General features: G+C 42.3%; 2 protein-coding genes across 2 annotated transcripts in view; one reads left to right on the top strand and one right to left on the bottom strand.

The window, feature by feature from the left end:
* TG (thyroglobulin) overlaps window positions 1–27,309 on the bottom strand; it is a 197,897-nt gene that overhangs the window by 50,706 nt on the left and 119,882 nt on the right. The window lies entirely within an intron of this gene.
* On the top strand, window positions 575–27,104 carry SLA (Src like adaptor). The gene is made up of 8 exons (XM_084619851.1): window positions 575–676; window positions 6,110–6,203; window positions 12,725–12,824; window positions 16,769–16,855; window positions 18,204–18,307; window positions 20,063–20,194; window positions 23,400–23,532; window positions 24,790–27,104. Exons 2-8 carry the CDS (start codon window positions 6,125–6,127, stop codon window positions 25,007–25,009), a joined length of 855 nt encoding a protein of 284 aa, XP_084475977.1. The 5' UTR covers window positions 575–676; window positions 6,110–6,124; the 3' UTR covers window positions 25,010–27,104.

Consider the following 27,309-nt stretch of genomic DNA (forward strand, 5'->3'; position numbering starts at 1 on the left):
AGAAGGTGCTCTATGTACAGGCTTTTGTTCATCCTTGTTTATGTGTTGTAGTCTGCTCAAAAACATTAAATATTTTGCAATAGGAGTGGGCTAGTGTTTGGACCAAAAGGCTGAGAATAAAGGAGGGTCTTGGGATATAGTCTGGCTGGAGCGAGACTCAGCATCTGATCTTGGGCAGAGCTTTGTGTTTCAGCCTCCCAAACTGCAGATCAAGAAAAGGCAGAACCTTACAGAAAACAAACTATAGGCTTTGGAGGTTGAACTGTATTGGATAAATGCATTAAGAAAACAAGAACAGCACTTTATGTATAACTAGCATAAAAAACAGATTATTTTGATCATTTTCATTATGTGATCAAACAGACCCTCGTGTTAAATACTCAAAACCTCCCTGTTTTCCACAGCCCACAGAAAAAGTGTCACTGACACCTTGAAAGCAACAGGAACCACATCTGTTGCAAACACTTCATGCCTTCCTTATTTCTCTCAGAGGAAGTATGTGGCCTGTTTGGCAAGTGCCGTTCTACATGATAGGGTGAAGTTCACAACACTCTCATTAGGCTGGCTGCTTCTCGACCTGATCAGTTAGATACTGCAAGCAACATGAAAACTCCATCATGCCTGCTCCTTTCGTGAAACATCCTGCAAAGTGGAATACCATGCTCAGCATTTAAAGGTAATCATTCCTCTGATGCTTTCAGGATAGCATTCTCTACGTACTGGGCCAAACCTTCCAGTCCTTATTCAAGCTAAAGGCAGTTTTGTCCCAGTAACCAGTGCAGGATTTGGACTTTAAATATAAAAAGCCATCAAAGAGAGAGATGCAAAAGGTCCATTGGATCATCTAGTCCCTCTCCTTGCTGGTGTTTGTAAACATGAACTGAGCAAAAAGAAAAGGAGTACTTGTGGCACCTTAGAGACTAACCAATTTATTTGAGCATAAGCTTTCGTGAGCTACAGCTCACTTCATCAGATGCATAAAGTTGCATCCGATGAAGTGAGCTGTAGCTCATGAAAGCTTATGCTCAAATAAATTGGTTAGTCTCTACGGTGCCACAAGTACTCCTTTTCTTTTTGCGAATACAGACTAACATGGCTGTTACTCTGAAACATGAAATGAGCGTAAATTATATATTTCTATGAAAAAATCTTAAAATAAAATGAGAGAGGCAGACAGATGGCCAATGGTGAAGCAAACGTTTGCATGCGATAACCTATGAGAAACACCACAGATATAACAGCAGGTTCATTTCTTAAACTCAAATTGTCAGGGATTCACAAATGAGGTTTCTCTGTGTTTTGCATGGTACTTGGATTTCACCATTTGTGCAAACTAGTAAAATGTGTTGTTTCAAATGTATTTGTTATGGAATGAGTGTGCTGAATAAAAGTGACACACTCCCCTATGTTTCCCAAAGATGTGTGGGATTTAGCAATACACTTTCCATGATTACTTCTTTGCAGATGCAGGGGTTTAATAAGCAGTTAATGGAGAAAAAACACCCAGCATATTATAAATGATGAACCATGGAATTCTTCATTTGAAATGTGCTCGTTGTAAGCAACTTCCTTGGAGAACTGGGATTAGTCATGTTCTTGCTTTGGGCAATATCTCTTGGGCATTCTGAATATATCTTTGAAAAATCTCTGGGAAAAAGCAGACTACTTTCAGATATGCAACACTAATTGAAGTACCCCAACATGACATTGTCTTAAAAATAGATACTGTTTGTGAAAAAAACCGAATGGTACATATATTTTGAGCCAAATTTAGATCCATTTCTGCAGTTGCAAATATTTGGTACAAAACTGTGCTCACAATTATTTGGGCCCACAATTTAGGTTGTGAAGTCCCGAGTCCTTCAATGAGCTCGATATGGCCTGACCCCTGTGCCTGTACAGAGCCCTGCTGAAGTCAAAGGTGCTCTGTTTGGCACCATACGGAGAGCTAACTGCAGGATCGGGGTCGTAGGTCTTTAAATACCTGAGCTGTGGGTGCAATCAAGAAGCAAAATGCCAAAGCAACCTGAATTGCGCTTTCAGAAAATTGTGGCCACAATTATTTGCAGATGTAAGGAATGCTATGGGACTGAAAATGCAGCTCTTATGGTGAAATTCAAACTTTCCCATTAGAGCCTGAGTAATTGGTCTCTGTGTGGGGAAAGCCACTCCTAGACCTGCAGACAGACTAAGTGGCATCAGTGCAGCACCTCAGTGGCTACCATGCCTATGGGTTGAAATGAGATTAATACAAGAGTTTGAACAGGTTATGAACAGGACCATCTGACAGGGTTGCCTACAATAGCAGGGGACAACTTGATGACCCAGGAGGTCCTCCCAGTCCTGTTCCTAAATAGCAGCTCCAGCAACTCCACTTCCCTATGGAGGATATTGGCCCATTGGAGCCATGTAAGCATAGCTTCTATAATCACGCCTTACCCTACATCCAGTAGGCCTCTCTGTGCCATCCTTTTTGAGACGGGCATAGAAACCTGCCAACATAGCACATAGGGGATGGAACCCTGTGTGTTTGCTCTGCCCATGTACCAAGCTTACACAGGGTTTACTTGGTACAAAATGTCTGAAGTAGACTCTCCACTCTCGGGTGAATTTCAGCTAAACAATTACAGTTTCATAGGCATTTAGTTAGATGACAGAGAATCTGCTCATCCATAAGGCCACAATATGTGCTGCTATGCAATTTTCTGCCTGTCTTCTAGTGGTGTATGTTATATGCAAAATTCAGGAAAAATAGCTTAGCTTATTATATCTTGATGCAGCGCACTGTTTGTAAGTACATACTATTTATCTGCACAATCCATTTATGTACTGAAGAACCATGTCTACCACCCTTTATTTAGATCACTGGTTCCCAAACTTGTTCCGCCGCTTGTGCAGGGAAAGCCCCTGGCAGGCCGGGCCGGTTTGTTTACCTGCCGTGTCCGCAGGTTCGGCCGATCGTGGCTCCCAGTGGCCACGGTTCACTGCTCCAGGCCAATGGGAGCTGCTGGAAGTGGTGACCAGTACGTCCCTCAGCCCGCGCCGCTTCCAGCAGCTCCCATTGGCCTGGAGAAGCGAACCGCAGCCAGTGGGAGCCACGATCGGCCGAACCTGCGGACACAGCAGGTAAACAAACTGGCCCGGCCCGCCAGGGGCTTTCCCTGCACAAGTGGCAGAACAAGTTTGGGAACCACTGATTTAGATGAATGAAATACTACATAAGGCTGCTACCCATATACTCTGGACTCCCTTGAACTTACTTAAAAATACAACTTGGGAGCTGCGGTACAATCCAGGAGCAATTTGAAAACACAAACACGTCCCCTCTGAACAGCTCCCTTCCCATTTTCAAATGCCTAGGAGGAAAGAGGAGCTTTGGAACATGCCCCGAAGTGCACAAAATGTGCCGTTACTCTGGATAAGTGCATAACGGCAAACTATATTGTGTGCCAAATGAACTGAAATCCAAGGGCTGCTCTTTGCACTTTGGATAAGTGAATTGTGGGAAAGAGTCATAACTTTTCACTCACTTCCCAAATTATTTATTTATTTTAAAACAACTGTCATTAGTGGCAGTGAAATTTAACATGGAAAATGTCACTGAGATATATTGTAAAAAGTTGCTGTAGTGACATAAAAACCTAGCTCTAATTGCATGAATGCACAAAACTTTACGTTCAGAACTTTTTAGTTTTCTAAACGCCAGGTTCTGCCAACTTTAGCCTCACTGAGCAGTTACCTGAATAGGTGAGTAGTCCCACTGATCTCAGAAGGGCTACTCGTGGAATAATTTGAAAACTAGGAGGAATAATCAATTGCACAAATACAAAATGGGAAATGACTGCCTAGGAAGAAGTACTGCACAAAAGGATCTGGAAGTTATAGTGGATGACAAACTAAATGAGAGTCAACAATGTAATACTGCTGCAAAAAAACCAAACATCATTCTGGACTGTATTAGCAGGACTTTTGTTAGCAAGACATGAGAAGTAATTCTTTCATTCTACTCAGCACTGATAAGGCCTCAACTGAGCATCACATCTCAGGAAAAATGGGGACAAATTGGAGAGAGTCCAGAGGAGAGCAATAAAAATGATTAAGGGTCTAGAAAACATGACTGATGAGGAAAGATTGAGAAAATTGGGTTTGTTTAGTCTGGAGAAGAGAAGACCGAGGGAGGATATGATAAGTCTTCAAATACGTAACAGGTTGTTATAAAACAGAGGTTGATAAATTGTTCTCCTTACCCACTGAGTACAGGACATGAAGTAATGGGCTTAAACTGAAGTAAGGGAGATTTAGGTTAGACATTAGGAAAAAAATTATGACTGTAAGGGTAGTTAAGCCCTGGTAGTTAATTATCTAGGGAGGCTGTGAAATCTCCATCTTCGGAGGTTTTTAAGACCAGATTAAATAAACCCCTGTCAGGAATGGTCTACAGAGTACTTAGTCTTGCCTCAGTGCAGGGGACTGGACTAGAGGACCTAGCAATGTCTCTTCCAGTCCTACATTTCTGAGATTCTAAGAAGGATGCAGAAACTGGCCATATGTTCTTAGTTTCAGCAGAATATACAGTTGCCTAATGTGCACATTATATTCAAGAGGTATATTCGTCGCTATGCACAAAAGTCTTACATACAGCTCAAGTGAACAGTTTTCATTTCCAAAATTTGTAAACCTGAACATTCAAGAACACTCTACATATCTTAATGTGGGGTTTAAGCAACATAACTCCCACTGAAGTGAATGAGAGTCATGAGACTAAAAAGTTTTCATATGTTTAAAGATGTAGGGTAAAATTTTCATTAGGGTCTAAGTGATTTAGGAGTAGAGCTTGCCGGGAATTTTTTGACGTCTTTTGTTGGAAAATGTTGATGTGTCAAAACTGAAACTTTTAGTGGAAACATATCAATTTCAATGAAACTTTCACTGAGAAGGACTCTCAGGAGCAGAATGGAATTTCTGGTCAAAATCTGAGAGGGAGAACGGAATTTCTGGTCAAAATGAGAGATTATCTAAATCTAGCCGATTGTGAGTATGGTCAGCAGACTGTGGCCCCAAGATTTAAGGTGTCTTTGAAATACCTAATGTAGATAAGATCAATGAAATCAGCTTTTTCTGCACAGTTCACAGACTGTTTGGTAAATACAGTAGGCACTGTGCTTAGGATTTTGTTAGGGCCAATCCTGTCAGTTTCTCAGATTAACAGCCGGAAAGAGATAAAAATCATCTGATTTTAGGTAATGGTGTCAGGACATTTTGTTTTGTTCTATTTTAAACAAGGCATTACTTAACGATTCTGACTGTGAAACTAGGCTGTAACATAAGCCAACGTCTGACTAATGGTGATTCTATTCTATTCAGTTCTAGGTAGGTTCTTATAACAGGTCACAAAGGAACTTTCTATATAGGGGTTAGAAGGAACTTTTTCTACAGCCAAGTTCCATAACTGCTCACTGCAGTGTTTCATGCATCTTCCTCTTAAGCATTTTGTACTGACAAGACAAGATACTGGACTAGATGGATCCTGGTTTCGTCCAGTTTGGCAATTCCTATGTTACTATGGGACCTTTCAGAATCAGAAAATTTTTGAGCCATTCTTTTTTTCTTTTCTTTTTTTTTTTTAAATTTCTTTGAGCACCTACAGCAAGACCAGAATTGCGTCAAAAGGAAACTGCAAAACAATTCTTCCTGTACTTGGCAATGAAACATCAAAGCCAGCTTTGACAACAGATACGTCAATCTAATCAATTGCTTCATCACTTCAGAACTCCAAATGTTGAGAAGTACATACAAACAGAAAATACATGAGTATATATTCACCGTTTAGCTCTGACTTCCTATTATGCTAAGGTAGTGGTAATGGAAACTTTTGCTTTGTACAGTACTTCTTAGCAACTTCCCTAGTTGTGGTTTTCTGCTATTCCCCTGATAAAAGCACCGAAGTGGTGAGAGTTTTGCAAATAGATGCATGTAAAACATGCATGTAAAACATCAGCTTTCAAAAGCCAACTATATAAAAACTTGAGAGTCTGAAATTGGGTCATTTTTATGCATTGGCACAGTGGGTGCTATCCTGAATCCCCTTTTTATGTCTCCTTTGTTTTAGTTCTGAAGTGCATTGATGAAAATAAAGAGAGCAATGGGAAATACTATGAAAACAACAAGAGCCTCGGCAGAAATAAATGTGCCACCCCAAACTGGTAAGCACTTTTTAATTTCTTTGAGGAAAAAAGTTACTGGAAGCCCATGGTACATTCATATATGCATTTTTATTCACTGGTCTGACATATGAAAAAGTATGCTTGAGTGTGCTATGCAAGACCGGAGGTGTACAGTATAAGGTGTTTACTTTTAGGTGAGTTAGAACTCATTCTCTAGGAGTAATTTTTTAAAAAATTAATTTTTAAAAACAATTGCCCTTTAGTAGCACTCTTTGTGATGAGCTTCCCACAATTCAGGAGGCCCGGATCTTCTCCATAAACAAGAAATTGCACATTTCGGGTATTTCCTGTGCATGTTTTACAAAACCTATTCCCACATTTTGCTTTGCTCAGGTTTTGTTGGTTTTAATCCCAATCTGGGAATCCTAATAATAATAATTCTGCACTCACACTGATCATTTCAAACATTTGCACCAAAATTAATATGCAGCCAACTTTCCATGCTGCTAAAAGTTATATGAAGCAATGACACATTTCAAGGACGGCAGCTACCAAAGGGGGTGGGGTGGGGGTTAGGTTGTCAACTGGCCCTACGTAGACCCACAGGGAAAAAAATGTATAAGGCCTCCCACTATGCAGCCTGGATTGTGAGTCCAGGTGGGAGGGGGAAGAGACTCGTGGCATTGCTACTCCACACCACAGGCAAGTAGGTGAGGAATGGGCAGAGCTAACATGCCACAATGTGCCGGCCAGCTGGCACAAGGGGGAAGTAAGCTAGTCTTATAGAGGGATGCAGAAAATTACACCCCCCTCAGGTGCAAAAAGAGAGTAGGGGAAACAAATATGACTCTGAGTCATACTCCTTTCCCAGGGCTTCTCCGAGGATGGCCCAACTATGTGCCAGTTCTTCCTCGGGGCAAGGGATCAATCTGGCCAAGAGGGGCAGAAGCTCCAGCACTATTTTTAGCACAAGCCAAGAACCAGCACGTCTAAAGTATCGACGTTTTGGGAAGCTGAGCAGCTCGGGGATTGGTAATGGCATAAGGAGGAAGGTCCCCAGTTCAAATCCAGTTTAGACTGATACTTACTGAAAGTTGTTACTGTCAGATGACTGGGTTCGTGGTCTGTGTGAAATGAGGTGACAGTCCCAGTCCAGTTCTTTGCAGAGGTGTCCAACTTCCATTCAGTGCCCTTGTTGGTCTTCCCAACAGAAAGCAAGAACTGAATGGCCTTGAAAAATGACCTATTCTTTCTCTCATAATCACGGCCCTTTCAGGCTGGCATTGGGGAACACTGAATAGGTAGGGCAGTGAAGTTTGCATTGTTACTGACCATGCTGTACTTGTTCGGTGGATACACCCAGGACTTTAGGGCTTGATCCAATGCCCATGGAAGTCAACAGCAATCTTCCATTAACCGAAACAGGCATTGGACCAGGCCCTTAGTCTCTATGGCTGGCAATCCAGCATCTTTCAGACAATAAATTCACATTGCCAAAAACTGAATTTCTCCCTCAGTCGGTGTTTTAATGGAGTAAAGAGTTTCAGGATTCGGTCCACAATTTTATAACATTTTTAATACTTTGGAAAAAATGTTTCATCCTGGCTCATTTCAACAAGACACCAGTGATGCTGAAACGGAAGGAATGAAACAGAAGGGTGAAGGAAAGAACACTGAAGAGGAAGGAAAGGCAAAGTGGACCATTACTTTGAGTCTGACTAGCTGTTCTGAGGTGATAACCTTTGTCTTCTGAGCCTTAGTTTTCCCTCCTATTCGGACCTGCACTCAGGTCATACCCCTACACTTTCCCTCCGCCCCCAGCTTTAGTGCTGCTCAATGCGCAAGCAACAGAGGATCTTGTATTTTAAGCACAGCACTAAGCTAGGGGTATTGCGTAAGTGGCATTACTCTAGCAGGCACCTCTGAGTCACAATTCTTCCCCTGCTTCCTCCAACCTGTGCCAGCAGGATGTTGCCAACTGAGCTGTGCCAGCCAGAAAGCAAGGGTGTGGGTGTGCCAAACCCGTGAAAAAATGCTGAAATTGGGACTGTTTTTGGCTTCATTGGCTTGTGAATTGCTTGTTGACTAGTTTTTGGCTTGTTGCTTCTTTTTGTTGATCGGCTTCTGGCAAGCGGGGGCGGGGGGCGGAGAGAGAGAGTCAGGGGTGCACAGCGGGCCCACCACAGTCCCAGACCGCACACCAGGGGGATCGAGTCACATAGAGTGTTGGCATTCTTAGGGATTGGTTTGTTTTGGCCTTGTTTTGAAATGGGATTAGCTTGATTTTTGGCTTATTGTGAAAGTCGGGGTGCTTATTTACCAGGCGAAAGTTGGCAACTGTGTGTGGGACCCAGGCTTTGCCCATTCTTTGCCCCTTCCTGCCCACTTACTTCAGAGAGGAAATCTGCTGGTGTGTAGGTAGCCCCAGTGTCTAGGTAACCAATGCATCGGTGTTACAGGTATTATGCCCCCTTACTTCCATATATGGGCGCATAGTGCAAGTCACAAGATAGTCCTTGTTGAGCAGGGTAAGGATATGACTATGCTACGGCTGGAAATAAGTCTCCCAGCCTGTGACCACATACCTGTGCTAGTGGGGCTTAGGCTAGCCTGCTAAAAATAGCGGTGTGGCCATTGCAGAATTGGCTAAGCCTTGGGCTAGCCACCCAAGCTAGGAGCCGGGGGTCGGGTGGATCCAAGCTTGCGTGACTAACCAAAGCTGGTGCCACAACATCCGCACAACTATTTCTAGTGTGCTACCTGGAGCCCTGATAGCATGAATCCATTTACCCGGCCTGGGAGGCTGACTTCCAGCTACAGTATAGACGTAACCTAAAATATTTCATCTTTAGCTTCATGCCTCACAAGACATCTAGGGGATATAGGCACTGTTCCCTCTAAGCTGTGTGCGTGTGTGCACACAGATCCTAAACCCCGTGCACACAGTGAAACACTGCACGCACAAAAATTTGCACAGAAGAAATTTTTTGTGCACATGGTCTGTCAAAAATTAGAGGGAACATTGGATATAGGTATCTAAAACAATCATGCACCATGTATTCGGGCATAAATACTGTAGAGAGAGCACCTGATTCAGTGGAAATAACTGTTCTTAGATTTTCTCTTTGTAACTGATGGACTGTTCCATTTTAGAGACTTCTTATATAACTAACAAACTGCTAAGGAAAGGATGGGTTTCAAAAACCTCACTCAGGTTTTAGTTTGACATAACCAAAAGCTTTTTGGGTGGGGCTGGGCCAAATGTATCAGATCCCTTCAGAGCTTGGATTAGGGGCAGAAGCATGGGTTGTATGGTCCCTGCATTGAAGTACCAGTTTTTGAATTAGCCACTGGCAAACCCAAGAGTGATTTTGGTTTTGCAAAACCAAAACCCAGGAAGGTTTGGATCCAGATTTCATTTTAAATGGAATCCCAATGTTTGTGAAATAGGGGGGGCAGCTGGGAGGGTTCAGATAAATTAGGTTATTTTGTACCATCTCTAGTGTAAACACAGGCACTTTAAAAGGATGTAGCTGGTGCTATGATCACACACCCCGGTTCAGAACTAGCAAATTAATGTGCAAAATTGAAACAAAAACAGAAGACAAATAAATTGGTTAGTCTCTAAGGTGCCACAAGTCCTCCTTTTCTTTTTGTGAAGACAAAAGAGTATGTCAGATAAGTACAGATCCTGCAGCCTAGAGACAAAGTAACACACCCCTGGTGCATAGCAGAATGCAGGCCACCACGTAAGCAAGCGAGAAGGGCTGATAAGAACAGTTAGTTTTCCACTACATATCTCAGTATGGAAACTAAACCTTGCATGAATAGCTTCATGATTTTCAAATGTGATACTAAGATACTTTCATAAAATGCAACCAGTTTAAGCAAATGCCATTTAATTTGGAACTGTCACTTGTCACTTTGCTTTGGTAGTTCAGGGCAGCAGCATGCATTTTTCAGTGTATCAGTGTATTCTTCCCTATAATTTATCTCCTTTTATTTATTTAGTTGGGGATTGGTCCTGCTTTGAGCAGGGGGTTGGATTAGATGACCTCCTGAGGTCCCTTCCAACCCTGATATTCTATGATTCTATGATTTCTCTGCCATTCCTGAAGAGGATTCTACATTATGCACTATATACACTAAGTCAGGTCTTGTAAGACTAATGTACAAGGCAGCCTTTCACAGACATCGGGATTTGTGAACTTCTGCTGCATAACAGAAAGGTAATTTGAGGCCAATTTAGGATGACCAGATGTCCCAGCTATATAGGGACAGTCCCGATTTTGGGGGATTTTTCTTATATAGGCACCTATTAACCCCCATCCCTGTCCTGATTTCTTACACTTCCTATCTGGTCACCCGAGGCCCATTCAGCTCTTAGTATCATTTTAAAATTATACAATATATCAAGCATACTACACTAGGCTAAAACCTGGGAGTTGATCCAAGAGCACATCCTGGGGAACCCATCCCACTTAACTCATTGGTACTGGCACGAGAAGCTTCTGACACCATTTACACACATGCAACATGCTGATCAATTCATTCCTCCTTTAGAGCTTGACTCTGCAAGTCCCTATGCAGAAGAATCCTTGTGCAGAACCTAAGGTTATCCTTAAGAAACCTTACTGCTCCTAACTGCCTAACAGGGCTACTTCCAAACGCGACGGTTTACAGGGCCAAACTCTTATAGAACGGCAATCTGTCCTTTGCTGAAGCATCCCCTAAATATATATCCACTAAACAGATCATCTCTCCCCTGGGCTCTGGTGTGAGAACAAGTATCCATCCAAAACTGATGCAGAAATTATTGATTTTTTCAATTATTTTCAATCCAGCAAGGTACCCCACCCACCAGCCTCAGTAATATAAGTATAAGAACAAGAATAACCTCTCTCAGCTCCTTCAAATCCCTCTTCCTCGAAGCCCACTACTTTTGGTTCGCCTTCCATTAATATTATTAATTGTCATTATTACGAAGGATTATTTGCAGAGTGGTATTGCCAGCCCAACTCCCTCCTGGCCTTGGTTCATGATGCTGGCCCCAGATTTTAATACATTGTGTGGGTTAAAAATTATCTAAAGAGGAATTAGAAAGAAACAGACCTAGCCGGAAGTATGTGTGTGCATGCAGGTGTGTGTGCGAGCGCACACTCTTGTGACCTTCCTTTTCCATTCCCGTAATGCACTTTGTTTCTTGTAATCCCTTTCTGTGCAAAGTTGAACTGAGACAGCAAGCGCGCCACAGGCCAGGGAGCGGAGTCTGTCGTTGTTAAATAAAGAATACTGTCACATCACATTATTTAAAAATATGGTCAGTAGCTGTAATTTACACTGGTTTTGAGGCAATCCCCATTACAGCAAATGGGCACAAATTGTCCCTGCCAGAACCCAGCAGAGGCTGCTAAGACCCGGGTTAGGGGAGGGGAGCAGGTAGTGTTTGCACCATCATCACCCTCGCCAGGTATTTTGCCAAAGAGCAATTTTAAATTACCACCAGGGCCCCAATGGAAGTCACAATGTACCATGCCGCTCTCTCCCCACCTCTTAGTGCTTTTCTGGCTGGCTCCAGGCCCCTCAGTAGAGGGCACTGCAGTTGCCTTCCACTGTCACAACCTTTCTCCATGCAGAATTTCCACCACTCAGGAAACCTGAACTCTGGGGTATGTTGGAAGAAGCCAGCGCATCAATCCCCATATCAGCACTGTGTGCAGAAAGATCCCCAGTAAGAGTTTGATCCTAGGAAGCCCTGAGAAGCCTCTCACTGGGAGCTGTAGAAGCTTGGTACATTTTGGATTCAGCCCTGTGAAGATGTGAACACTTGCAGAGCGTAAATTCAGTTCCTGCTTCACTTGCAATGCAATTCTGGACTGGTGCAGGACGTTCCTCCCAAACTTCCTCCTTTCTGACCTCAGTTCTCAGAACTATGTTTGTGTGTGAATGAGGAAACCACACGAATTTACTTTTCCTTTTTTTAAAATGAAAAAGCCTCTCTTCCATCACCACGACAGCTGCAGTGTGGGGGGGTAGGAGCGCCATGCAGCCCATTAGTTACTCAGTCTAGTAACAAACCATAAACGTAATAGGAAGGAGACACTGATTTTCTGGTTTCCTATTATTTTATGAAAAGTTCCCCATCTTACTACACTTAAGGAATCTATCTTTGTACCTTTGAAAGTATTAGTAAAGACATAACGCAATGAAAGATCCCTTTATCTAATATAATACACCTGATCATCAGCATTACTCATATTGTAGTTTAAGCCATTCATGCATGATGGTATTATTCAAAGGAGGCCATTTCCTAATACTATGCATATTTATTCATTTTGCTACTTTCAGACTGAGTCTCTTCTTTCCATATGGTAATTATTAAACAAGGTCAGTCTGCAGAAGGTTTTGGCTAACTAGAAGTAAATAAAGATCTACAAACTTACAGGTGCTCCTGTTCATACTGGTGTACAGTAGGTTTTGAGGGTGACTTTCTGAAGACATCCACCCTAGCTATGAATTTTATAATCCTTTAAAAAATTACATTTTCATCTTTTCCCTAGGTCAGGAGAGCGATATCCTTGCTGTCCTCTGTGATTATCCCTCCCCAGATATAAGCCAGCCAATTTTTCACACAGGAGAAAAACTACGTGTGATATCAGAGTAAGTTGTTCCTTTTTAAATTAACCCTGATACAGCTGATGTGAGATAGGGAACAGCTTCTGGTTTATGCATTTGATGCTAGACGAATGCTGTGTTTTTTGTTTCTATTGAACAGGAGAACGTTCAAGGCCTATTGTTGCTGGGAAAGCTGCTTATTGCTCAATGTGCAGTTCCAGATGGAGCGCCTCCTTTCAGGCACTCACATAGAGCTCGATTCTGCGAGTGCTTAACTCCCACTGGTAACTCAGGCCACCAGCACCTCACAGGATTGAGCAATGGGAAATTCCAGGTGCTGAGTCAACAGGGCCCAGTTCTAAAATGTGGGCTCATCCTGCAGGATATAAAATGGGATTACTTGCATGAGACCAATTCAGCTTTGGATAGGCATTTGAGTACTTAACCAAATTGAACCTATTTTAGAGTTGGGAAGGAAAAAATTCTTTATCCTTTACCAAACTTTTCCCATAGGTTGAAGGTCTTTGGACTTTAGACGCCTGTTTGGACCCTCAGATAGAGATTACCCTGAGCCATGAATTTCAGATCTGGATCCAGATCCTACTCATCACTTTCTCAGAATTCTGAGGGATGCAGACTTACAGGTCCCATTCTGACCCTTCCCTAATGTATTACAGACATACAGACAGTTCGTCCCACACACAAAGACATATAGAGCCAGATCCTCAGCTGGAGTAAACTGAAGTCAATAATCCTGATGATCCGCTATGCCCATATTTCACAAGTAGTGGAGAGTGGCAGCCAGAGGAACTTGGCTGTGGCTCCTTGATCTTTGTCCACCCAGTCCTGACAAAAATTAGAGAAGTAACCAGTCTCCTCTAACTTTCATGAGTGGTACAAAGGACCTTACAACAGTGGAGGATCTGGGTCGTGGTGCTCTGTCAACCATTCCCCATCTGGATCATGCCCTACCCTGGATGTCCCATAAGGAGAAGGGCATATCAGGGGAGGGACCCTGGCATAGCAGGTGGAAGAGCTTCCACCAGCTTTCTGATGCTAGAATGTTTCCCTACATAAGGGCAATTGTCCATCATTGTGTAAATAGTGCTAAATGGTCTTAGCAGACTGGAGATTCCAGCCCAAAATAGCTATGCTGATTTAGATCAGCTAAGGATCCTGCCCATATATATATACACACTGTACATATGCTTCATATAGTATATAGTACAGTCTAACTGTTAATATGGAACTTTGAAAACAAGATACACGTAGCACATATTTTTGTTTGTATGTTTGTCTGTTATGTACTGATCAACAAGTGCCGAAGTAAGCATTAAATGGAAAGTTCTCTTCCTGTTTTGATTCAGGTATAGTGCAGAAAAAAACCTTGCAATGTTCTGTGCAAATAGGCACAACTCTCCTAAACTGAAGATCTATTCTCCCCGCTGGGGTATGTGTGGATGTCAATGAGAGCTACGGGTATGCATACACTAGCAGGAGGTACAGTCTCTCTCAGGTCATTCGAGAAATACACCTCTCCGGGAAAGAAAAGGAGAGACGCTAGGTTGGTTAGAGCAGCAGTGACAGGAGAGCTGCCAGGTCAAACTCAACCGTTCTATGCTGCACACATTGCTCCTGTTATGATATTTTTCTAAGTCTTTTATTCAAACAACTCTGTAAAGGAGAGACAGTTCACAAGGAATAATGCTGAAATCACCACACTCACTTGGAACTCAAAACATTGCTGGTAATCATCTGCATGAGTCAGGGCAGCAATACAAAACACAGAATCTACTCAGAATAGATTACCTGTAATGATCACTAGTAACTGGAGATGGTTAACAGTGTTAGGTAAGCAGTGCCAGATTGGCCCCTGTGAAGATATAAGGAATACCATTCCGTGGAGGTCAGAGGCCAGCAGTTGACTTACTGGCTGGCTGATTACCCTTGCCCACTGCACCTGGAAAAAGACCTCCAGCTTAACTGGCTGATCCTCATCAAAGGAGGAGCAGGAAATGGAGGGCACTGCCATACCTCCCGGAGGCTGGAGCTACTGTTGGGAGGAACTGCTCCCAGAAACAAAAATGGACAGAAGGGAGACTGCAAGAAGTCCTATTATCAAAAGGCTCTGAGGTAAGAGCCAGGAACTATGGGTTGAGGAACTTATGCAGGGGTGAGAGAGAGATTAGCTTGTTGAGGAGACTGGGGCAGGAAGAGAGAAGAAACCACAACAACTGACTCTGCTGAAAACTATCTTCCTTGGATTGGGTGAGAAGGTTCAAGGCAGAATTCCCCCAGCCAGAACTGGCTCATCAAGAGCAAGCTGGGGTCCAGTTGGAAAATGCACTATGAGACAGACCCCAACCTCTTAGAGCCCCTCACAGTCCGCTCACTCCCTGGACATCATTCATTAGGGGCAGAGTTAACTCAGGGTGGAGGTCCTAGTTTGGATAAAAGAAGAAATAGGAGTCTACTCAGGAGAGACTTTTTTCTGGGCAAGGTTTTGAGACTGAGGGGGTATTTTTTAATTATTCTTGCCTAACTGGATAATAAGAGGATATGTGAAAATACCACGAGCAAAGTTATTCTCATGGTATGTTTTACCTCACGTAGAAACAGGATATCCCAAAGATTTCACACACTAAAACCCTGCAGCCTTGAGATTTCCAGCCCTTATTGACAGAGTTGGGTGATGCAGGTAATTATCGAGTTCGGGGCAGGGTTACTGAACCAAACTGAACCTTCTGAGGTTTGCCATCACTGTTGCTCACCCGTGACAGTAACAAGAATGCCAAAAACTGGAACCTCTTTCTTATTCTCAGTGGGTTCTATTCACTCTTAGCATACACACTCAGGGCTGGATCCTAGGCTGGTGTAAACTGGCACATCTCTGCTGATTTCAACAGAGTGATGCTGATTTACACAGCAAGGCAGAGCCCAATGCTGATTTTCACTCTAAGCACTGTGATGAACCTTCTAAAAGAACTTTCAAATTGCATGCAGTTCACAGTTGCAATAGAGATACAAAACCTCAGAAAACAAGGGGGGAAAACAACGGTTATTATCATATCTGTAACCCCTTCCATTAATGACTTAAGCTTCACACCATCCCCGTGAGAAGTAATATCGCTGTTGCCTTCTAACAGATGGGGAAACTGAAACACAGGTAAGTGAGGGCTTGTCTTCATGTACAGCGCTGCAGCTGTGCTGCAGTAGCACATTAGTGGACACGCTGTACGTCCCGGGAGAGCTTCTCCTGTCATCACGGTTAATCCACCTCCCTGAGAGGCGGTAGCTATGTCAACGGGAGACACTCTCCCACTGACATAGCACCGTCTATGTGGCAGGATAGGTTGGTTTAACTGTTTCGCTCAGGGCTATGGATTTTTCAGTAGTTACACTGATATAGGTTGGTAGCGTGGACCTGGCCTAAGTGATTTGCCCAAGATCACAAAGAAAGTTTGATGAAGAGCCGGGAAAAGAACTCAGGTGTCTCGACTCCCAGTTCTATTGCTTCAGCCACCAGGCCGTCCTATTCGTCAGTGCCTGACCTGCAGTTCATTGAAGTAAATGAAAAGATTCCCACTGACAACAGTGGGCTGTAAATCAGTCCTATTAGACTGTAAATCCAATCTCCAACTAGACTTTACTAATGCTCTGTTTCTAGCTGTAATAAAGATGTTCAATATGGGAAACTTATTTTTGACTACAGGAATAGGTTTCACTACTTAAGCAGCAAATGGAACAAATTTATTGTTTAATATTTAGCTTATTTCTGTGACCAATTTAAACAATAATGCAGCAAACAGTGAGATTTAGAAGATGAAATAATGTGAACAAAAGAAACGTAGATCTATGCGTGTGTTTCTGATTACTCAGATTAGTTAACAAATATTGCATGTTAGCCCATTTTCTGCCTTAGCATGTTTCTAAAATGAAGGCAGGCTCCCCAAACACATTTGACCACACTCATCTTCTTGCTTTGACAGTGAAGGAGGTTGGTGGAGAGTCCATTCCCTCACTACAGGTCGAGAAAACTACATTCCAGGAAAATGCGTAGCAAAAGTTTACCATGGGTGAGTACATGCTTTCTCCACAGCATTCCAAAACTACAGGTGCTGCTATTTCACACATACCATAGTTTATAGTATCAACATTTCATCCTTAATTAGGGGCCCTAAGTACTATCATAATCCAAATAGTATAATAACAACGACTACCACCACCACCACCACCACCACCAGCAGTCTGCTAGGAAAATCTACGTCAAGCAGAGATGACCTGAATTAAATATCTACATCTGAATTTCTTTTCACTTTGGGGATATTTCAATCCAGATCTAAATTTAGCAGCTGTTTTTAGCAAAGCAAAACTCCAGTTCCAAACACGCAGAAAAACTTCTGATCCACTTCTGGATTCAAGCTGCGAGTTTTGGGCACATCTCGAATTTTAAGATACTGATAAAAAGATCCAACTTATAAGAACTCAGGTGAAATTCACTGCTATGCACAAGGCCTATGCACTATTTAAGTCTCAATTAAGACAATGTGGCTTGAGTGGGTCCCTGGGCTGGTCTTCTGCACAGGGGTGAATTCCCCCCTGGTGAAGGAAAACTCAGTTTGAGACAAAACTGGAGTTCATATGAAAAACAGACCAACTAGAATAAAAGGGAAACTTCAAAAGGCTAATGAGATCATTCAAGAAGTGAATCCCTGCACATTAGAATAGATACTGAAGGTTCAGAGGTTGGTTACTGCCCTCAGCCCCAACTGAGGAAATCCATTAAAGCATCTGCCTAAGTCTGTCACTATTTAGCAAAGCATTTTACCTGCTTAACTTTAGGCATGTCCTTAAATTCTATTGACTTCAATGGGAATTAGCCCATGCTTATAGCTAAGCATGTGCTGAAGCCTCCTACCGAAGGTATTAGATACCTGACAGTAGGTGGTAGAGAAAATCGGCATGCCCGGTTCTACTCTCCCTCCGGTAAAGCCCACTGAATTAGACTGGTGTAAAACCAGAGTAAAGTGAGATCAGAATCTGACCTAGCATATGCAGAATAATTACACCTTTGTCCATGGATTAATAAATGTGGGTAATGACTCACAACAATAAGAGGTTTAGTTATTTAAACTCAGTGACTTTGTTTAACACTAGTAAATGTTAGTGTTTCAAATTAATCAAGCTTGAAGGGTTTTTCCCTTTCTTATAGGGCCATTCTTAATGAAAGTACTGGCATGAGTGAGAAGAGCAGATTTACCCCATAAACTGAGAAATAATCCTGGGAATAGTTAAGAAAGCAACTGCAGAAGGTTACAGTGTCATTTTTGCAGTCACTTTTCTAGCTAGTCTTGCACTTTAAGGGCCACACGCTGCTCTCTTTCTCATCCATGTCATTTTAGAACTTCTTTTCCTGTTTCACAGTTGGTTATTTGAAGGGCTGGGAAGAGAAAAAGCAGAGGAACTTCTACAGCTTCCTGACACCAAGGTTGGCTCCTTCATGATTAGAGAGAGCGAAACCAGGAAAGGTGAGAAAACATAACATTCCCCCCTGCCCATCTCAGACTGCGACATCTCCTTTCAACTGGGCTTTCCATAGCTCTTAATTCTCTGCCTTTTTCACTTCACACACATCAGTCCAGAATTCTAAACCATATGTAATAAAAAAACCCAACATATTGCACAGTGCAACATCTTCAGCAATCACCTACATAACAAGCAGTGCTGGAAACATGGAAAACTACGGCTTTGGAGAGTTCCCTAATCACTGGCACATACAAAACATTTAAACATTGTTTATTTGGGTTGTAGCACCCAAAATGCCCCAAGGTCACAAGGCATTTCAAACAGAGAGGAAGACCCAAAGGATGGGCAAAAGGGTCCCACCCTTTGCCACAGTCCACAAAGATGCACAAAGGTTGGGGGTGGGGGTGGAAAGGAGCGTAAAATACATAAAGAGTAACTAAACACACTTCTTATTTAGATGTGTGGTTGTTTTGTTTTAAACTAAACACTTGACATTTTCTTCTGACCATCCTTCCATCACCAGACTGGTTGGTCAGAAAATGGGCTCATCCCCTAAGGAAAATTTAAACTTTTTGTCAAAAAATTAAAACCTAAAACATTTCAGCCAAAACCCAAAAAACATTGATTTGGGTGGTGCCTCAGGGGAGTTGTTATGTGGGTATCTCACACCTTCATTCTCCTCTGTAGGCTCGGCTCCCTGGCTGGACTACATCTCCCATGATGCACAATGGTCTCCTCTTTTGCTGAGCAATGCATCAAGGTGTCCCTGACCATAGTATTTCATGGGAGATGTAGTCTGGCTGGGGAGCACAGTTTTTCACTTTTTATGTGTGTGTTTTTGACAAAGCATCAGAGTTTTCCTCAAACCAGACTCTTTGTGAAACATTTTGACAGTAAATTAGGTTTTTGACAAAACACTCTTTGGAAATTTTTCATCCAGCCTGAATTTAAATCGCCTCTCAGCAATTCCCAGCTTCAGTTCTAATGAGTGTACTCTTCCTTCTTAACATTCGGTCCCTTCCCTCCTCACAAATGAGTAGCTCATTTATAAGTTTGATAGCAACACAAAGTGTTTTCATTTTACAAACACACAGAAGTTTCACACCCAGAGGGAAGGATGGTGAACAAACTTTACTGAGTCACCTTGCATATTTTTAACTTTGCAAGGTGCAGGGTGATGGGCACAGTAGAAGAACATGAATAGAATAGGGCCCCCTCTGGCCTGTTAAGGAATGGTATTAATGGGTTTCAAAGGGAGTGTCCATAGTAGTCCTCCTGCTCACATGGCTCCAATATAGAGTTTCCAAAAAGTGCAGGGTGAAGAATTAAATGTGAAAAAATTCTCAGAGCTCCATGGAAAGACAGCAAGGGGAAGAAATTAAATAAAAAACAAACAGGTGGGGATTTTCAAAAGTTCCTAAGGACTCTCATTCCAATCTAACTTTTTTGGGCCCTTTTGAAAATCCTACCAACAAGCATAAAGGAAAAATTGTTGGAGCTTTAGAATGACTCACTCACCTTCAGGGATTTAAGGCTGTAACTGCTGACCCACTGCTCCATCTCTCTAGATCTGAGATCTATAAATCAGAAAGGTCATTTCACCTTTTTCAGATTCTTCCAGGGCACACCTGTTACTGTGGTACCACATTTCAGAGCTGCTCTGGCTTTAGTCAGCATCCACAGAGGTCTGTGAAATGAGCCTTTGTTTTCCTAGGATTGTGACTACTTGATGTCATTTGGTTCTCCGCTTTCTGCAGGATTATATTCCTTGTCAGTCCGGCACAGGCAAGTGAAACATTACAGGATCTTCCGCTTGCCGAATAACTGGTATTACATCTCTCCACGGCAAACATTTCAGTGCCTTGAGGACCTTGTGAATCACTATTCAGGTAAGTCCCTTGAGACTTGTAACTGCAGGAACACAATAGGTTCCACCAGCAACTGTAAGATATCATGCAGTGCATGACACAGGGGGGTCCTGAGACATGACTCAGGATCTTAGGTGTTACTGTAGTACAAAATAAATAATAATTAATAAGAGAAATTTGGCTTCTGCCCACTGTATTTTTTTTTACTTCACTTCATACCTCAATTCATATCTCCCCCGTTCCTCCACTATTAATCCAGCAGAAAGAAAGACTATAGCTCAGCTGAGTACAGGCAGTACAGATAGACAAAGCCATGTTAAATGAAACGAGACTCTGATAATGGTTACAGCTAACACTGTTCAATGTAGCACCACAACAGCGTTTCCCCCCTGGAATGATGTGTCAACTGTATTAGCTTGTTCACACCTACCATACTACACAACCTTGTTTGTATCAGTGCATGCTGGGAAAATTAGTCAGTTTCTCTGTTATTGCCTTAGCTGCTTAGTTCTGGATTTATATTACTGTAACTCAGAGCAAATATGGCCTAAGACCTCAAAGTTTGTGTAATCATTATGGACTAAATTCTGATCTCAGTTTTACTGATGTCAGTCCAGAGAAACTACTTTGGTTTTAATGGAGTTACTCCAGATTTATGTCAGTGCAACTCAGATCAGAAAGTAGTCTTATATCAAATACCACAGTTAAGTAAGTGCTGCAATGACATCATATGAAAACCAGAAAGGTTTAAAATGAAAGAGGAAGAAGGACTGGAATAAACTAATCACACCATACTTGTGAAGAATAAATGGTTCTAGTCTTTCAATTAATAACAACAATGAAATCATTTAAAAGGTGTGAAGCCACAATATTTGCATAATGCTGGCCAAATTGAAATACTGTGTGTAGGCCAAAAAGCCTACTTTTAAGAAAGGAAGGAAAATGTTCTGTTTAATGACTTGTATGTTGATGTAGTAATGTGATAAAAGGAATTTTTTAGACCAGTCTGTGGAAGGAAGCAGTAATAAACTTGACAGGATACTAATCTCTTTTCTGAAATGTTTTAGTTAGTTGATTTTTCCCTTTTTTAAAAAAAAATATTTCTGTAAAGAAAGGACATGAGAATCTGAAACTTTATAATCCATAACATCTGGATGGCAATGATCAACATTTTGTCTCTGAATGACTTTCGCCTCTCTGAGAATATATAAAATTGATAGTGAAATAAGTGTATGGAAAAAACCCCAGAATTTACCAATTACATAGTGCTATTCATTAGCACAGGTTAGAGCAGTCAAGGGGCAGCTCTACTTTGTACATTGGAATATTTTACAGTATTCACATGTGGTGAACATGTGTTGATGCTTTGGTTGGGTAAGTTACACATGATGGACCTGATTGTCTGCCGCTTTGTCTTTTGCATAATCATGTACAGCAGTGCAGAGTGAGAGCAGAGTAGGTGGAAGTACTACCCAGTCAGAATGGTAGCATTTTACACCCATGTTGTGCCCTAATGGTGAATGCACTGGCCTAGGACCAGGAAGACCAACGTTCAAATCCCTGGTCTCCCACAATTTTTTTGTGAGACATTGGGGAAGTCAGTCTCTCTATGCCTCAGGTGCCCACCTATGAAAGGGGGAATAACAGTCCTTCCCTTCCCACAAGGGTTTTGGGAGGCTAAATGAATTAACGATGATGAGGAGTAAAGTAATGGATGCCATACAAATACCTCAGTGAGGTGTAAGTGACTATGCAAATGGCAAGGCAGTGCAAAATCCGGCTCTATTTCTCCAAATCAACACCCCTCTTTTGTCTGATATACCCAGTCAGAGTCCACATCCTTCTACATAACCTCAACAAGCTATGTGATACAAGGTGCTTCTGAATACCAACACTTTAAGAATATAACTAAATCAAAAGCCTCATTATACACATTTAAACTGTGCTAGAATCCTGTATGTGCTCTTCTCAAACAGGAACCTAATTAGGAATAGAACTAAGCTTCAAGAATACGGCATAGTTATCAACTTGCCATGTGTATATTTCAATCAATTCTGCCCCAATGCACTTTACTGCACCAATATTCCCTCTAATTTTTACATCCATGTGCAGAATGAATTTTGTTATGTGCACCAATATGAGGTGATGTGTGGTGGGGATGGGGCCGAGGAGTTCAGAGTGTGGGAGGGGGATCAGGGCTGGGGCAGAGGGTTGGGGTGCTGGGGGGGGAAAGAGGGCTCTGGCTAGGGGTGCGGGCTCTGGGGTGGGGCTAGAGATGAGGGGATTGGGATGCTGGAAGGGGCTCAGGGCTGGGGTAGAGGTGTGGGAGGGGGGTGCGAGCTCTGGGGTGGGGCCAAGGATGCAGGCTGCCCCAGGGCTGTGGCGGGGAGAGAGGACTCCCCTCAGCCCTCTCTCGCCGCAGCAGCTCAGGGCTGGGTGAGAGGTACCTCTTTTGGGCTGCAGCAGCTCCGGCAGGCTTGGCTGGCCCGGGGGAGAGGTGCTTCTCCCCAGCAGCTCCGGTGGATCTAGACCGGGCCAGGGGAGGGGCTCCTCTCCCCAGCAGCTCCAGCGGGGTGGGGCAAGGCTGGGCTGGGCCCAGCCGGACGTGGGGCTCCTCTCCCCAGCAGCTCCAGTGGAGCTGGGCTGGGGGAGGGGCACCTCTCCCCGGCTGCATGGCCCTTGATAGTCTGCTGCATGACCGTGCAGCTTATGGAGAACTTAGCTGCATACCATCATTGCCACAAATAGATCTGTTTTTTACTCACTGTGGCTACTATTCACCCTGAGCCCAAAGCCAGCACAAGGTTCAACCACTCTCAAAATAGGGCTTAGGTGGGAGATAAGTTGTGCACAGGCCTCGTATGGCCTTATGCTCAGGGGTGTTATCATTAATAGAAAGGGTGTAGTTAGCTCTAGAAAGTCTGATGCCCTCAGCAGTTATACTGGAGTTATAGCAATGTAAGAACTGTGGTAAGCAAGTAGGCTCAAACATAAGTAGCAGCATGTTACAATAAAACAGCTAGTAACAAAGAACAAAACCACCTAACACAGTATGCCATAATGTAATTCAACAATTGTATGCCACAGTGTCCAGCGTCTAAATGACTATTCTACTTACCACACACTCATCTCCAAGAACATTTAGTGAAGAAAACATTGGTGATGGCAAATGAGATGCTATTGCGCAATATTGGATAACTCATCCTGTATTGGTTTCTTCATTCAGAGGTACCTGATGGTCTGTGCTGTACCCTTACAACACCCTGTCTTGCTCAGTGCACGAACAACAATGCAGCAAGGAACCAAGAACCGCCTGTCGTGATGAGGAACAAAAACTTCAACTGGAAAAACATTCACAGGTACCACATCTTCCATACAGCATCTGAGTCTACATGCTTATTTTCAACATGTTAAATATATACTTGCAATTACAGAAAATAATAAGAAACTATTCACTTCTGCTGATGTCAATATTAAGGCTTAAGGCTGAAATTTCCCAAGCCACTGAAGGCTTTGTAACAGGGGAATTGGACATCCAAATCTCTCAGGTGACTGAACATTTCAGTCTAAGTGTTCACTGATGCAAATTTTGCTGCATTTAACTGCCTCCACGGGTTCTTATTGGCAGATATAGGGCTCCTATGGGTAACGTGGTTGACAATGAAGTCTGCCAAGGATATTCCCCAGTAAAGACATACACACACAGTTTACACTGGCTGAGAATCTGGCCTACTATATCTAAGAATGAATCCACTTAATCTGAAAAAGCTTCAGTTTACCCAAATTGCAGCAACACAGGCCACCATGAACAAATTATCCCAGATTTCAGCTCTCTGCACGGGCTCCTAATTTAATACAGAGCCCAGTTGAATGCCTTTCATGATATTCAAAGCCCTCCATGGGATTTGTAGAACCATGAGTGGAACTGGAGAAAGAGGGTCATGTTTCAGGAGGGAGATAGTTTGGCATCACACCAGCGGCTCAGGTAGGTAATATCAGACAAAAAGCAAGCCTTTCAGCATAGAACACGTCTCTAGGCATGCTCTGTAGAGATCTCTTTCCTACAAATCTAGTTGCCTGTAGCTAGATCTAGCCACCTGAGAGATCACCTCTCCCTCCACAACTAGATCCTACCAAGGCAGTTACTATCCACCTAACTTGTGCTGCTGTCAACCAGTGTGGGAGGGGCTCATGAAAGCATGGAGCTGGGCTTGGACAGAGAAAGCTACTCCCACAAGAAATAAGAATGACCATACAGAAATAATCATTTTAGAAATACATGCTCAACTCATTTCTTCAATTTAACCTTCTCTCAATAAGCTATGCAGCTCCCTCCTCTCCTCAAAACAACCTCATTCACTTGCTCACACAGACAAAACCCATACACTACTCAAGCTATTTCTCCTACAAGCTGGAAAGAAAGATTTTTCTTCTTTTTTTCTGTATTTTATATATATCAAAGTTGCTCAGATATTACTGTGATGAGGGACATTTAAGGAAACAGATGAGACACAGAATTGATCACAATCAACTGTGAGCCAGGAGTTTTCTTATATGCAACCATGTAGCACTAACAAACTAGTAAATCCAGTATACGTAACTTTTTTTTTTTTAAGGCTGCAGATAAGTAACGAAGAACCAGAAAACACACTGGCCATGGATGATTCCTGTCTCAGCTATGGCCTCAGGGAAAGTATCGCCTCTTACATCTCCCTAGCAGGGGAGGACAACTCTTCTTTTCTGAGTACTAGAAAGAAAAAAAGCCAGTCTCTCATATACACTGGAAGCAAACGCAAGAGTACCCTCCATTTGCCAACTACATATTATGAAGAATGAACCTGAGACAGATGCAGTCCACAGAAAAAGAACTGAGATGTAAGAGCAAACCATGATTACCAGGCAGTCCTACCACAGCTGAAAGACACGCATACCAGCGGATGATCAAAGAGGAGATTGAAGGAAATGAAGCCAAAATTAATGCTGGTTTTGTCTTTGTATGTATTTTGAATGTTAACCAGATACTTAAAAAAAAGCAACCTGTCTCAGTACTCTGTACGTAAATAATAACACACTGCACCTTTAATTTGCTCATGCACAGGTTATAATTTAAGTTGAGAGAGGAACTCTAACTAAAAAATGATAAAGTGAAGCAAATGACTACTCAACAAAAGGTGAAATCACTGCACCAAGGGCCAGAGCAAGGTTTGGGCACCACTTAAGACTCACTTGAGCCTTCATACTAGGCCTTATGTTGGCACCATCCTCGAGAGAGAATATTACATAGTGTTATTTGAAAAGGATGGGTTTGCTGTTCATCACCTTTTCGGCATCACTAGAAGACTCTCAGAAATAAGGCTATTCTCTTTTGGATGCAAAGTTATTTCCATTTCTGCTGCAGAGAAATCAGGAGCTCCCTGGCTCCCCAAAGACAATTAAAATGCAGCTGGTATCTAGCTTCCAAGAACTGCTTTGGTGACACTGAATCTAGACTGAATTTCGTCGTCTTCGAAAAAAACAAAACAAACCTGCTCTTTGCAATGGTTTAACCCAGCTGCTGGCAATGCCAAGTGAAATCACAAGACAGAGTAATCTTGGAATTGTTCTTCTCAGTGAGCTAAATGGCTTCAAAGTGGATACACGGTTGTAACAGAGTAGAATTCAGCTGCTCAGACCCAATCTAGTAATATATACCAGGAAGCAAAGGTTTTAAAGTGAAATATGTTCAGATTAGGTCCTACAGTCACAGTGAGTTGCAGTATGTCTGAAATTTGTGTGAAAGTGCTCAGATTTCAAGTTAATTTCTTGAAAGCTGCATATATTTATGTATAATATTTATATTAAATGCTTTTTATTTTAAACTATATAATAGTTTAGCAGCAACAGGTACAAGAGATTTTTTTTCTGAACATCTTTTCTGAAAAGATACATGAAATAGCAATAAGAGAGGGGTTCCCAAACTTTTTAACTGCATAACCCCATTTTAATGAATTTCCTGCCAGGACCCCAGGCAGCATGGAGGATACCATTTTGAAGAGCAAAATGGCGTCCTCCACACAGCGTGACCGCACACACACCATATGTGAGGTCACACCACAGAGAGGATACCATTTTGCTCTACAAAATTGCATCTTCTGCACACTGTGACCTCATATGTATGGTGCACGTGAAATCACTCTGAGCAAAATGGCATTCTCCATGCATTGTGACCTCTCACATGCTGTACATGTAAGGTCATGCTGTGCAGATCAAAATGGAGTTTTCTGCATAGTAGGGATGGCTGTGACCCCATCAGCTGATGGCACGACCCCATTTGGGGTTGCAACCCACAGTTTGGGAACAGCTGCAATTAGATATTACCTAAAGCCATCTAGTGACCAATAGATTGAACCATCATAGACTAGAGTATCTTCTGATGCATTTGTGTCTTTTTTTGTATGTCTGTAAATGAGATCACAATCTGGCCTTTTGAACCCTGATTTTCCAGTGCCTTCAGCTTCCGATAGTCATTTACACCTGTAGGAATAAAACTGTACCCATGTACATGAATTGAGATTTTTTAATTTAATACAGCCACTCTGCATAGGTCTAAATGACTATCCAAGGTAGGGAGCACTGGAGAATTGGGTCCTTTATGGATATCTTCTGTACTTGTCTTTTAGCACAATCTGTGTATGTCTGTACTTTTTAGATCCTATAACAGATCATCTACACTAGTGATAAAAGTTCACAGTGATCGATGTAAACAGTCCATAGTCTGATTAAAAACATTTGGGAACGTTAAAACGTGAATGTAACTTACTTACAAATAGTGACCACCACAAAACAAAATGGACTCAGGAACTCTAGATGTTTGTACACTCTAATATATTGCTACTAAAGGGTCCGGCTCTTAACCAATGAAGCATTACCATTTTCTAAATCACGTCTTTGTATTTATTTCCCATTGAAATAAAATGTAATCGCTATTTAGCGCTATGTTAAGTTTGTTGTCTAGGGTAACCTGAGGGATCATTAGCATATAGGCATTACAACACACACTCTTAGCTTACTAGCACACGCCCCTCTTTGTGTGTGAATATTTCAAGAAACTATTTTAATATTTACAGTACAGTAGTGAGCTGTCAAACTCATTCTAA

This window comes from Lepidochelys olivacea (assembly GCF_965140295.1).
Source record: "Lepidochelys olivacea isolate rLepOli2 genome assembly, chromosome: 2".
NCBI lineage: Eukaryota > Metazoa > Chordata > Testudines > Cheloniidae > Lepidochelys > Lepidochelys olivacea.

Coding starts and splice junctions, on each gene's coding strand:
- SLA (XM_084619851.1), top strand. CDS start 6,125: ATGAAAATAAAGAGAGCAATGGGAAATACTATGAAAACAACAAGAGCC. Junction 16,856..18,203: donor GTAGCAAAAGTTTACCATGG/GTGAGTACATGC, acceptor CCTGTTTCACAG/TTGGTTATTTGAAGGGCTGG. Junction 20,195..23,399: donor CCTTGTGAATCACTATTCAG/GTAAGTCCCTTG, acceptor TTCTTCATTCAG/AGGTACCTGATGGTCTGTGC.